Genomic DNA, 14,693 nt, shown 5'->3' with positions numbered 1-14,693 from the left:
AGGGGACACTGATAGGATGAGCCAAAATGTGTAAACTGAGACTCTCCTAGGCAAATCAGGACATGTGGTTATGCCTTTAATCCTGAACAATTATTTGAACTCCCCTAGTAGAGCACAAAGATAGGAAAAGTAGGAAAGAGGAAAAATTAAAATCCTGAGTATGCAAACATTATAATCACATTTTAATGGATCACTTACATGAAAAGAACTAAGGTAGGGAGCTAGTCCAGGGTAGAGTGCTTGCAGAGCATGTAGGAAGCCTTGGGTTCAACCTCCAGTACCACGAAGCAAAACAAACAAAACAAGATCCGTAAATAAGTGTCAGATGCATCAGGACCAGCAGGAGTAGTCACTGAGTGGTGACATGCATGGTGCTTAGGTGTTGAGTCGTACTGCCTGGGCTTGAATTCTGGTTTTGCCATTGACCCTCTGGCAAGGTGGGGATATTAGGGAAACCTGCCTCTCTGGGCTGAGGTCAGGCCTCAGTGAGATAATGTGTGTAAAACACTTGGTACAATGCCTGTCATATGTTAAACACTCAGATGCCACTATGATCATTTTCCCTACCATTGCTAGGATGACGACTATACATTGGTGGCTAATGTAGCTCATATCACACCTTTTATTTATTTAGGCCATTCTCACTTCTCAGAAGTAGACAGGTTTTCACAGTCCTATAACAAACTATTGAGGATAGTAACGCTCATGTTGTGTTTCAATAATTTTTAAAGATATTTTCATCAGTGTTATTTTTCTTTAGTTTTTTTTTTTTTTTTTAGTTGTAGGAGGGACACAATATCTTTTTTTTTTTTTTTTACATTTGTTTTTATGTGATGCTAAGGATCAAACCCAGGGCCTCATGTGTGCTAGGGAAGCACTCTACCACTGAGCCACAACCCCAGCCCAGTGTTATTTTTCAGATCTAGCTCTGTTCTACATCAGATTCTGTTATTACTGTGATAATTGATTAAATTAATCATTAAGTTTTCTGGCATAAGTAAGAGTTGAAACTTTTGTTGGGGATGAGAGGAGATGGTTCTTGGCAAATAAAAATAATTATATGACTAAGATCTTTTAAGCTTTAAATAATCCTTTAAAGAGATTCATGAAATTGTCAGTAATTTAACTTGAACATGTCCTTCTTTGGACCATTGGCATTTCTTGTTCCTTTTTTCCTGAAATGCTCTTTCCTTAGAAACTTGCATAATTCACACCCTAACCTCCTTTTGGCCTTTGCTTAAATGTCTCCTTCTCAGTAAATCCATTCCTGACCACTAGAGCCTCTTTCTAGCCATTTCCTCTTTAGCTTTGTTCCTGTGATTTCATAAATAATAGTTATTTTAGAGATACTATGATGGGTCTCTATACCTCTGAGGTGGATATTGCTGGAGAATCTCTAAACACTGACCTGATGATAGAATAAAGATTTGTACTTCCCCATTATGCCAGTGGTCAGTTCTTAGGGAATTGAGCTTTCATTTAGAATTAGTTTGCTTGTAAAAGAGGTTATAGAAAGTCTAACTATCTTAGTCTGGAGTGAGTTATAGTGGTAGCTAATGAGGCACAGTTTGAATATAGCCCTCTGGAGAAAAGCAATCTCCCCTCCCCCTGCCAAAAAACTTCTTGTTTTGTTTTGTTTTCTCTCTCCAATAGACTGCTGGTCTTGGACACCCAAGAGCCCAACTTGCCTTTTAGTGGGAAGAGCGCAACTGCCTTATCTTACCCACATGCCTTTGTGCATTAGTCAGCTCTGCCTGCCATAACAAAATACCATAGGCTGAATAACTTAAAGAACAGTCACTGAGATACTCAGAGTCCTGGAGCCTGGGTGTCCAAGACCAAGATGCCAACAGGGTTGGTACCTGGTGAGGATTGTTCCTTTCAGCTATAGATGACTGCTGCCTCACTAGATTTATAATCTGTGAAAAGAAACTAATTGTGCAAATAAAAATAGTGGTACAAAGAATATAATTAACGGGATTCAGGAAAAAATATTAAAATTTTTTGAAAGTATTTTTTAAAAAATAGGAATGACTATATTAATATCAAAGTGACTTCTGTGCACAAATATTATCATAATAAATAAACCCATTTTATAATGATAAAGGAATCCATTCATCAAGAGGACTGTTATAATCCTAAATGTTCATTGCAATGAACAGCAGAGCTTTATAATATATAAAGCATAGAACTAATAAATTGTAAGGAAAGATAGACAAATCTACAACTATATAGCTCCTTCCTCTAAGTAATTAGTAGAACAAGTAGATAGAAAATGAACAATAATATAGAAGACTTAATACTAACAACCAACTAATATAGAAGACCTAATTAAGTATATATGCCACATTTTCTTTATCCATTTGTCTGCTGGTGAACACCTAGGCTGGTTCCACAGCTTGGCCATTGTGAATTGTGCTGCTATAAGCATTGGTATGCATGTGTCACTGTAGTGTGCAATAGTAGATACACACAATGGAATTTTACTCAGCCATAAAGAAGAATGGAAGTTATTTCATTTGCTGGTAAGTGAGTGGGACTGGAGAACATCATGCTAAGTGAAATAAGTCTGACTCAAAAAGTCAAAGGTTGAATGTTTTCTTCCACATGCAGAAGCTGGAGAAGTTGGAGGGAGATGTGGAGAGAATTTAAAAAAGAAAAGTGGGGGTAGGAGGTCTCATGGAAACAGAAAGGATACTAACAGAAGAAGAAAATGATTGATATGGGAGGGAGAAGAGGGCAAGGAGAAGTACTGGGCAACAAAACCTACCAAATATGCTATGCCCATGTACAAATATACCCCAAATGAATCTCACTTTTATATATAATTATAATGCAGTAAGTAAAATAATAGCAGTAGAGGAGAGATCAGTATAATAGAGCTAGCAGATTGGGTGACAGCAGAAGGGAGGGAAAAGGAAGGGAAAGGAGAATGAGATTGATCAAATTATGTTATGCACGTGTGCAGATACGGTATAGTGAATCCAACTATATTGTATAATTATAATGCACCAATAAAAAGACCTTATTGACATTTATAGAACACTCCATCAATAATAGCCAAATATACTTTGTTCCCATTTACACATAGAAACATTTATCAGGAAAGACCACATTCTAAACCATCAAACATGTTTCAATAAAATTCAAGTCACTGAAAGTATGTCTGGCCACAATGCAGCTGTAACAGAGACTGATCATAGATAGCTCTCTGGGAACACCCCCAAAGTTTTCAAATTAAATAGTACACTCTGAATAACCCATGAATCAAAGAGGAATCTCAAAGAAAATTTTAAACTAAATGAGAAATGAAAATGTCATATCAAAATTTGTGAAATGCCACTAAAACAGTGTTGTGAGGGAAATTTATAACCTGAAATGCCTATATTGGAAAGGAAGAAAGGGCTCAAATCAATGATCTGATGTTAAGCCCAAAATAAGGAGAAGGAAGATAATAATAATAAAGGGCAGAAATGAATGATATAGAAACAAAAAGATGATAGAGAAAAATAAATGAAACCAAAGGCTCATTTCTTGAGAAGTTGAATAAAATTAAGAAACCTCGGCACGTCCCCGTCCCGCGCCTCCGCCTCCTCCCTCACTCGCTTCTTCCCGCCCTCCCCGTAGCGCCGGCCGAGCCGGCTTCCCCTCCGTCTCTCATGAATATTGAGCGGCCCCTGTTGTATTTCCCGAGCTCCATTGCGGAAGCCGAGGCTCGCCATATTGTGCGGCGGCGCCGGCGGCCGCGGCGGCTGATACCTGAGTCTCGCTCCGGCCGCGGCCAGCGGAGCCCCGGGCTGGGGTAGGAGCCGCAATGTCTCAGGCTGTGCAGACAAATGGAACTCAACCATTAAGCAAAACATGGGAACTCAGTTTATATGAATTACAACGAACACCTCAGGAGGCAATAACAGATGGCCTGGAGATTGTGGTTTCACCTAGAAGTCTACACAGTGAATTAATGTGCCCAATTTGTTTGGATATGTTGAAGAACACCATGACTACAAAGGAGTGTTTGCATCGTTTTTGTGCAGATTGTATTATCACAGCCCTTAGAAGTGGCAACAAAGAATGTCCTACTTGTCGGAAAAAGCTAGTTTCCAAAAGATCACTCAGGCCAGATCCAAACTTTGATGCACTCATCAGCAAAATTTATCCAAGTCGTGATGAGTATGAAGCTCATCAAGAGAGAGTATTAGCCAGGATCAACAAGCACAATAATCAACAGGCACTCAGTCATAGCATTGAGGAAGGACTGAAGATACAGGCCATGAACAGATTACAGCGAGGCAAGAAACAGCAGATTGAAAATGGCAGTGGAGCAGAAGATAATGGTGACAGTTCACATTGTAGTAATGCATCCACACATAGCAATCAGGAAGCAGGCCCTAGTAACAAACGGACCAAAACATCTGATGATTCTGGGCTTGAACTTGATAATAACAATGCAACAGTGGCAATTGATCCAGTAATGGATGGTGCTAGTGAAATTGAATTAGTATTCAGGCCTCATCCCACACTTATGGAAAAAGATGACAGTGCACAGACAAGATATATAAAGACTTCAGGTAATGCCACTGTTGATCACTTATCCAAGTATCTGGCTGTGAGATTAGCTTTAGAAGAACTTCGAAGCAAGGGAGAATCAAACCAGATGAACCTTGACACAGCCAGTGAGAAGCAGTATACCATTTATATAGCAACAGCAAGTGGCCAGTTCACTGTATTAAATGGCTCTTTTTCTTTGGAATTGGTCAGTGAGAAGTACTGGAAAGTGAATAAACCCATGGAACTTTATTACGCACCCACCAAGGAGCACAAATGAGCTTTTAAAAACCAATTCTGAGACTGAACTTTTTTATAGCCTGTTTCTTTAATATTAAAGATGTACCATCATTACTTTTATGGACAGATCTTGGATATGTTGTTCAATTTTTCTTTCTGAGCCAGACTCGTTTACACTTTTAGAATCATTTCCCCTTAATTTAAGATTTACTTTTTGGAAGGGACTATAGTTATTCAGTACTTTTGCTTTCCTTTGAAGAATATATCTAAGTTGTGTGCTTTCACAAAGTATGGTTCCATTGGGAGCACCTTTGACCTGGGAATTTTTCATAGTTCTGTATTCTTAAGTGAAGATTCAGTTGGCCGTCCCTTTCCGTCTCCCCTCAAAAGTTTTTTAGGCCTACAGATTGTTAATATGTATTCTGACTTTTTTTCCTTGTGTATATTTATAGTTTTCTATATAAACTGTAGTATCTTCATGAAGACTGATGCTCAAACTTACTGTGCTTAAAAACAATTCTCATAGGATTATTATTTTCATGGTATTTTTTTCCATAATATCTCGTTTTTAAAAGAGGTTCTTTATGAACTTGGTGTTCATTGTCATGCAATGTTATTTTTTTTTTTCCTTTTTTCCTCCCTGTAAGTTTAGATGTTCTGGTCTTGGGGAAGAGAATCAAAACCTTAAGTTCTATGAGCACATGGGTCATTGACATATTTCTCTGAAGAAAGAAAAATTAAATTGATAGTAATACATAGTCCTCAATTGTTTATTTAAGCTTTTTGTATTAGTTCCTACTGTTACTTTAGTTCCTTTATTATGTGTTTGATGTTTTTTTTTACCCTATTAAAATGTCAGAAATATGGAGATATTTTGCACTTTAGCCTTAATGAAAAGTGCAAGATATGTTCAAAGCTTCCCTAATTCTTTTCTTATTGGTAGCCACATAAGTTTTGAGAACAATGTGGTACATGGAAAAAATAGTTTACTTCTGTTTGAAAAGTGTGCTTAGCATTTTAAGTTTCTATACCAGTGTATAAATTTGGTGCTCTGCTAATTATACTCTGTAGAAGCAGAATAATGGAGCTTAAGCCCTGATTTGTTAAATAGTGAAAGGTAATTCTGTAGAAGAATGTCAGCCACTACAACAGGGTGAAGTTATTCTACTCTTACTAGTTTTATATTACGGGACAGTGTTGACCGGGAGCCAGAAGGCTTTATGCTAACAGGTCAGAAAAAAGATTGACTTATATGTTATTTTCATTCCTGTCCTCATTGTAGGTATGTTTTAAATTTTATATTATCCACAGTATTTACAAAGACATGTTTTTCATTGAGAAATTAACCCCAAAGGGTTTTGAGAGGAGGGAGTAGACCTCCAATACCGATGTAACTAAAGTCTGTCTAGTCATTGTAAATATTTATCTGTCAATTTTGACAGATTGGGGCAAGCTTGATGTTTTAAATCTTGAGTATAAAAATTTAAAGGCTTATTCAATTTTTTACCATTTTATTGAATATATTTGAAATCTGTTTTTACAGTTTTTTTGGTAATTGTACCATGAAATTTGAAAACCACCAAAAATTAAGAGAACTTTTATAAATTCCTTTTCTGGTGTAATGTTAAGTTGTATAGATTATTAATGCATGTCCAGTGAATATAACCCTGGTTTTGTGATAAATCTGCTTAGATTTTATTGGTGACATGTTAGATTAGTGGTTGCATTAAATAACTAAATTCCCATTGTGGTTATTAATTGAAATTGTCTTTAAGCAGAAAGTTATTTGTGACTATAAGCTTTGTGCTTAGAGAATGTATGTGTTTTTATCTGTCAGTATGGGAGGACATAAACTGTTTGCATCATTAAAAAAAAAAAAAAAAAAAAAAAAAAAAAAAAAAAAGAAACCTCTAGCCAAGACTATATCCTGGACACATGAATGTGGAGACTGTTTATAATTATAAACTAGTTGTTCTGTCTTTTATATAACTGGGGAATCAAGAAGTAAGTTGAAATACATACATTAAAGCAAAAGATTTTTAATTGGCACTTAAGTATAATACCAAGCTATCTCAGAGTATCCAGGGAAACTTTGAATTTTGCTTTGAATTTCTCTTGACAGATCATCTTAGCTTCTACCCTTGACTTTTCCTGCCAGAGAACATCTTTCTTTCTTTCTTTTTATATTTTTTCTTTCTTTTTTAAAATTTATTTTATTTTTTATTTATATAACAGCAGAATGCAGTACAATTCTTATTACATATATTGAGCACAATTTTTCATATCTCTGGTTGTATACATAGCATATTCACACCAATTTGTGTCTTCATACCTGTACTTTGGATAATAATGGTCATCACATTCCACCATCATTAATTATTCCATGCCCCCTCCCTTCCCTTCCCTTCCAACCTCTCTGCCCTATCTAGAGTTTATCTATTCCTCCCATGCTCCTTCTCCCTATCTCTCTGTAAATCAGCCTCCTTATAGCCAAAAAAAAAAAACACACACACACATTCGACATTTGTTTTTTTGGGAATGGCTAACTTAGCGTTATCTTCTCTAACTCCATCCATTTACCTGCAAATGCCATGATTTTATTCTCTTTTATTGCTGAGTAATATTCCATTGTGTATATATGCCACATTTTTTTATCCATTCATAAAGGGCATCTAGGTTGGTTCCACAGTTTAGCTAATGTGAATTGTGTTGCTATATACATTGATGTGGCTGTGTCCCTGTAGTATGCTGTTTTTAAGTCCTTTGGGTATAGACCAAGGAGAGGGATAGCTGTGTCAAAAGGTGGTTCCATTCCCAATTTTCCAAGAAATCTCCATACTGCTTTCCATATCAGCTGCACCAATTTGCAGTCCCACCAGCAGTGTATGAGTGTAACTTTTTCCCCACATCCTCGCCAACACTTACTGTTGTTTTATGCATAACAGCTGCCATTCTGACTGGAGTGAGATGAAATCTTAGAGTGGTTTTGATTTGCTAGTGATGATGAACATTTATCATACTACCAAAAGCACTATACAGATTTAATGCAATTCTGATCAAAATTCCAATGACATTCCTCATAGAAATAGAAAAAGAATCATGAAATTCATCTGGAAAAATAAGAAACCCAGAATAGCTAAAGCAATCCTTAGCAGGAAGAGTGAAGCAGGTGGCATCACTATACCAGACCTTAAACTGTACTACAGAGCAATAGTAACAAAAGCAGCATGGTATTGGTACCAAAACAGACTGGGAGACCAATGGTACAGAATAGAGGACACAGAGACTAACCTAGCAGAACTACAATTATCTTATATTAGACAAAGGTGCTAAGAACGTGCTTTGGAGAAAAGATAGCCTCTTCAACAAATGGTGCTGGGAAAACTGGAAATCCATATGCAACAAAATGAAATTAAACCCTATCACTCACCATGCACAAAACTCAACTCATAATGGATCAAGGACTTAGGAATACAATCAGAGACCCTGCTTCTAATAAAAGAAAAAGTAGGCCCTAATCTCCATCATGTGGGATTAGGCCCCAACTTCCTTAATAAGACTCCTGTGGCACAAGAATTAAAATCAAGAATAAATGGGACTAAAAAGTTTCTTCTCAGCAAAGGAAACAATCTGTGAGGTGAATAAAGAGCCTACATCTTGGGAGCAAATCTTTACCCCTCACACATCAGATAGAGCACTTATCTCTAGGGTATATAAAGAACTCAAAAAACTAAACACACACACACACACACACACACACAAATAACCCAGTCAATAAATGGGCCAAGGACCTGAAGAGACACTTCTCAGAAGATGATGTACAACCAATCAACAAATACATGAGAACATCTTTCTTTTAGAACATCCATCTAACCCTAGCACAACCTTGACTCTAGATTATTTGCTCAATCTCAGGATGTGTGGCATTTCCAGTGATTCTCCAGAACAGAAATGGTATACCAGTATCTTGCAATCTGGACTCAGCCCAGAGAGGTACTGTGTTTAGTTTGTACAGTGTTTTAAAAAAGTTAGGATTTGTTGCTAACATATAACTAAGAGCTGGAATAGCTGGCAACACGGAGCCCACATTCCTCATGCCTGTAGTCGGTTGGAACTGAATGAAGGCTTTTCTCAGAGGTGTTTCTGTTAAAGAGTTTTTACCCTAATTCTCATCATCACAGCAGTTCTTTTTTAGTAACTGTCATCATCACCCTCACTGTGTGTAAGAACTCTTGAGTCTCAGGAAAGTGAAGTGTCCAAGCTCACCAGTCTAGTAAGAGGTGGAACTGGGGTTTGAAGGCATGTATGCCTGGATCATCTTGAAAACATCAAAAATGAGGTTACTTTTATCTTTCATTTCAGTTGAAAAATCATTACTGTCCATAAATATATGGTGCTAGTCATCAAGCCCAAAGTATCAAGTTTATTAAATTATTCAAATTGTATAAGATTAAAATTTCCCCTCACTTTTTTTTCCCTCTAAATTCCTTAAGGCTAGATTTACCATAGGCTATTATCTCATTTCTAAAACATTGACAAATTTGTTGTCTGTACTTTCCAATAGTTTACTGATAAATAATAAGGTATTTAAATACCTTAACATGATTCTTTTCCATGAAAATAACAGTTAATCACTACCAGATTACAAGAAGAGATATTGATGTCTGTAGTTTTCTGGTTTCAAAAGGAACACAGAATTTAAACTTTATTTTGAATAAAAATTGTTCATGGTTTAGATAACAATTTATATCTTTTGTGAAACAAATGTCTCTTCCCCACAAAGTCAGACTTTTGTATATCCTAGCTGATAAATATTTACAGATTAGATTCTTTAATCCCAGACTGTTTGGGTCTATCCAAATAGCATTGTTATCAGACTAGAGCTAGTGTTATCAATTTCCCAGAACACACACTATTTGACAAATAATTAAATACATTACACAAAAATAAATGGTAACTAAATATTAACATACTGTGGGTTGATTAAAATTTGTGGTGCAGGTCATGTAACTTACTCTCTTAATAATAATTAACTCTCTTCACTTAAAATTTGCCTGAAGCTTTTGTTTTTGCTGGAGATAGTATGATGATAGTGGTGGTAAGAGTATCTTTTCCTGTTAAATCTCTGTTGATCCCTAGAATGAACAAAATAACAAAGAGTTAAGTACAGCAGAGGTAGCAGAGACTTTGATGTCAGACATACCTTGGAGAAGTTACTTTTCCTCAGTTTACTTTGGTGTAAAATTGAGATGGAAATGCCTAGTTTAGAAATTACTCTAAACTAGTGTCTAAAAAGACACTGGTCTTTTTACAGTTGTGATAAAATTGCAGCCCTGTATTGGACTGTAATAGACATCCAGTGGATGATAACTGTTCTCCTTGTTATTAACATCATCGACAAATGACTGTGGGTTTTACTGACCTGATGACACATTATAGGTTAATTATTTATTCCGAGCCAAAAAATGTGACGTGGTTTGTAAGCAAATGGTAGAAACATAGGAGAAATAAGTACTCAGTGTTAGGAAACTTTATGGTAGCTATTTTACATTGGGCACTGTCAAGAAATTTTGAAACATGGATACTCGTGAAGCCCAGAATGTACACACTGAATATTGGCCAAACCTCTTATCAGTTATGATTGTAGCACAGGGAAGAGCCTGTGTGACCCAAAGACATTAAGCTTCATATTTTAGATAACCTGTAGCAAAATACAGTTCAATTATAGTCTTCTACATGGAAACATTGAGATCGCTATGAAATAGGAAACTGTATTGAGTCAAAATATCAGGATTGTTCTGTCTCTGAGAATGCTGTGTGACTTTGGTCAAGTTATGTCACTTTTCTTGTTTTTCCTCAGTACTCAAAGGAGAGGACTGGTTTACATTTTTAAGATCCCAGATATTATAAAGCAGTTCCTTCTTTCAGTGCATGCACAGGCATGCCTTGTGCAACGGGATTAAGTATGGTCATAGAGCCAGTAGAGGGAGCACAAAGCACGCATGAATTTATGTCCAGGCCCAAGGACTGTGGAGGGGTTTATGTGGGTGAACATTAACACACCCTTCTTAAAATGAGGTTCTTTCCTATCAGGTTAATTTCAAAGTTTTTTGAACTATAATTTTGTCTTGAAAAGATGGCATTTTACAACTACTGATAGACTTCTACCTTTATAATTATTGGTAGTTACAATCAATATCTGTATTTTAATCAGTGGTTATTCATAAGGATCACTATGGTTTATTTTCTGTATTGTTAAATATATTTTAAAGGAAGCATTGTAATTTTATGTTAAGAGAATTAATCTGTTGATTTTGTATCAGCTCTGCTGTTTGAAGCCACAAGTTTTAAAGCCGGTTTTAAGTGATGCCAAATTCATTTAGTACCCTTGAGAATTGTGGAGTCCCACGTATTTCCTAGATAACAAAAATGCATTGCACAGAAGCACTACCTCAAAAATGTTTTTAAGGTATTTGGATGAAGACCTCACTGTTGTGGATTCTGGGGAGTTTTTGAGTCTAAGACCTTGTACACCAATGAGCTTTTTCTTGATCCTATAGAATCGTCACTTTAAATTTGTGCCTCTTTGAACTAAACCATGATGGAATCCCGAGTTTGCTCCTATTTTGATATCCTGACTTCTTTTTGGTTACACTTTAATTTTTCCCATCTCTACCTGCTTGCATCCTGGTTTTCCCCTCTTCTTTGTTGTTTTTATTATTTAGAATACCACTGAGGATGCTAATAACTGAGCTTGTTGAGAGTTTCATAAAATAAAATTAATGAGACTTTGAGTCAAGGAGTTAAAGAGTTAAAATTATAGCTTTCCTTTGGGCCTTAATGGCCATTTCATGCATGGAAATCTTTGCCTCTTTGTGGTTTGGGTTTTTGTCTTAGGAGGTGGAAAAGGCTGCTCCTGTGTTTCAGGATGAGTCACAGTGGACGTGGGTTTCCTATGAAGTTACTGTAAACATATTTGGTTTTGTGGTTTTTCTAAAAGCCATTTCTAAACTTTAACTCAAAGTATATTGTGTCCACCAATGTGGTCAGAAGATACTTTTTGAAAAAGGAAAATAAAGAGCCAGAGTAACTAACCCACCAGAACCACCCATATATACAGGGAGCATTGCAGGAGAGTCGAAGGAAGAAGGTGGCATGGTCATCTATACCCTTGAACTTGTGTTCATAGAAAGCAGGACATGCATAAGCAAGATGGCAAGGAAGATCTGTGTTAAAAGTCTGCAAAGCAAGTGTAAATCAGTAATTAAATACACAAAGTTCCCAAGAAGTTGAAATAAATGGATAGGGGTTTTACAGATCTAAGGGTTTTTTTTTTATTGTTTTGTTTTGTTTTTGTTTTTTTAATACTAATGAAGCTGGCAAAAGTTGAAAAAGGGAATTTATCAGAAAGACCTAACAATTCCAATTTAGACTTCCTGTTCCTATGGCCCTCCCAAAGCCTAATTATATTCATTGGGTTAAGATTAAGTGCTAAGCAAAACAGAAATCCCTAAGTTCTAGTTGAGATTTCCAAATTAAGAGTCCAACATTTAGAAAATATCTTCCTTATAAATTGTGTTACAATATAGGTGTAGTCTGTGGCATTTTCCTCATAGTTGCCACTGTCAAGTTTCCTGTGACCATCTTTGTAAAGTCTGACATATAGGAAATATGCTTTATTTGGTAGGTTTCCCCTGAAAGGAAATTGCTTTACACTTTAGGAAGTACCTTATGACCTGTGATAATAATAAGTTCTAAACTGCCACCGTGGCTTCTCTTGTACTCACTGTGAGGTAATTCCTTTTTCCAAGTGAATTTAATCATTAAATATTTTGATCCCATTTATTGCCATAAATTAGTAATATCATGCTATGGGTTTTGTTTCATTTTTTTAATTAAATTGATGGGGTATCTGGTAGTCATGTAGCTTTCTCAAAGGGCTAAGAAAGGATGACAGGAAAAGAAGACTTACATGGTTTCAAGTCAGTAAATCTATTTCTGTTCTTATTTTATATTAAAGTTTTTTTCTGGTGCTGGAAATTGAACCCAGGGCCTTGTACATACATACCAAGCAAGCTCTCTACCACTGAATGACATTCTCTGCTCCTATTTCTGTTCTTTACAGAATAATTTTTTCTAATACAGAAGAGAAAATACTGTAAAACTTCTAAGTTCAATTCTGTAGAATTACATACTAATTACAAAATATTTTAAGTCCTTTATTATAGTTTATATAGATATACATTCTTAAATATATTGCAGTATAATAGGTATAAACATAAATTAAAATTAGGAGTATAGTTCTCCTTTTGAGTGCAACCAAATTACTAATTTTCTAATTTGGTTATTCTTACTAAGTAGATTTTCTGAGCAAATTTAATCAAAATCTGGGAAAATCTGCCTTAAAAACACCCTTCATATTATTTTCACTTATTAAATATTTTTCTCATTGAATTAAAGTTAAAAACACATAAAATAAATTTGTGTGAATGCCTTTGTGAAGATAAAAGTAATTGTATTTAATGACAGATTCTCTGTTTCACTCACTTATATTTTTAGTAACATAGTTACCAGATCATGTATTGACAGATCTTATGTTTTATCCACTATTCTCAACATATTTTTACTAGTAATAATTACAGTAATTATGTAACATTCTTTTTAAAGTTGTTAGTCATCTTTCAGCTCTCCTGTCTTCCTTATTAGGAATTCAGTTACCTTATTAAAATGGAGGGGGTTCTTTTCCTGAGTTTTTTTTTTTTTTTTAAGAAACCTTATTTAATTGTATACCTGCCATGATATATGACTAGTTGTTTTTGAACATTGTAGCTGTAATTGCAAGTTACTAAGATACCTTGTGTGTTTTTATGGCAATCCCACTGGGTTCTCCAGTTGCAATTCAAGGTGTGTCCTTTTGGTGGGAATTTTGCATACTTTTTTTATATATGAATTTTTTTTCTTTTTGCTTTTATTTCAAAGATCTTGAAGAAGATGGGTAATGACTTTTCCTTGTAGCATTGAAACATACAACAGCATAGATTCTAATAGATTGTGTGTGTGACATTCATTGCAGTGATGAGTGCATCATTGTCTGAGCCTCGTTCTTTGCTGCAGCAGCACAAGATGCTTGCGTTTAACAAGCCTTATTTAACAATCAGCAAGCTGTGATGCTGAGGTTTCTTCTTTTGTTTTCTATCTTTTATACCATAAGCTCAACACCATTTTATTACTTGTCTTGGAAAGAAATGAATTTTAAGCTAGTTGATACACACACACACACACACACACACACAAATATTTATGGTTATTAAGTCAATGTAGTTTGAATGAAAGGGCAATTGACTGTGCCCTAATCTTGCTTCTTTATATAAATGTCCATGTTCTTAGCAAAGATAATTATGTGGCTCACTATCTCCTTCATTGTAACTTGAGGTCTTTAAAAAGTTGTTGTTTTTACTAAAAGTAAATTAAGGTCTGGTGATATAACTTAGTTGGCGGAATGCTTGCCTTGCATGCACAAGACCCTGGGTTCAATCCCCAGCATGAGAGAGAGAGAGAGAGAGAGAGAGACAGAAGGGGGGGGAGGGAGGGCGGGAGGGAGGGACACTTCTTGTTTCTAACTTCATAAGGCAAGAATACTGACATTTTTGTAGTTTCTTCTACTGGAGTAAAGATAGAAGAGGAAAAAGAAGACATCATTAGACCACGGTGTGTACAGAATATTGTCCAAAGGTCTGTAATCAAAGCTTTAAATTATTATTTGGAAAAAACATGTTTACCATACGTGTATATATCATACATACACAGCTGTAGAGCAATTAAAGAGCAACTACCAAACCACATATTAAAATTTTTAAATGGCGTAAATTGATAGAGAGGCAAAGCCTGGAATGTCACTATTCCTTTGT

The 14,693-nt window shown here is 35.7% G+C and overlaps 2 protein-coding genes across 12 annotated transcripts in view; both read left to right on the top strand.

The window, feature by feature from the left end:
- Dym (dymeclin) overlaps window positions 1-14,693 on the top strand; it is a 357,093-nt gene that overhangs the window by 223,814 nt on the left and 118,586 nt on the right. The window lies entirely within an intron of this gene.
- LOC124081899 (E3 ubiquitin-protein ligase RING2) lies at window positions 3,598-4,911 on the top strand. The gene has a single exon (XM_046428289.2). The coding sequence runs from the start codon at window positions 3,815-3,817 to the stop codon at window positions 4,823-4,825; it is 1,011 nt and encodes a 336-aa protein (XP_046284245.1). The 5' UTR covers window positions 3,598-3,814; the 3' UTR covers window positions 4,826-4,911.

The sequence above is a fragment of the Marmota monax genome, unplaced genomic scaffold, assembly GCF_021218885.2.
Source record: "Marmota monax isolate L192 unplaced genomic scaffold, Marmota_monax_Labrador192_F-V1.1 WCK01_AAM20220418_F8-fsc00031, whole genome shotgun sequence".
Classification (NCBI taxonomy): Eukaryota; Metazoa; Chordata; class Mammalia; order Rodentia; family Sciuridae; genus Marmota; species Marmota monax.
This window is presented reverse-complemented; position numbering and strand designations above follow the sequence as displayed.

What these genes read in the sequence shown, in the direction of transcription:
- LOC124081899 (XM_046428289.2), top strand. Translation starts at nt 3,815, where the DNA reads ATGTCTCAGGCTGTGCAGACAAATGGAACTCAACCATTAAGCAAAACA.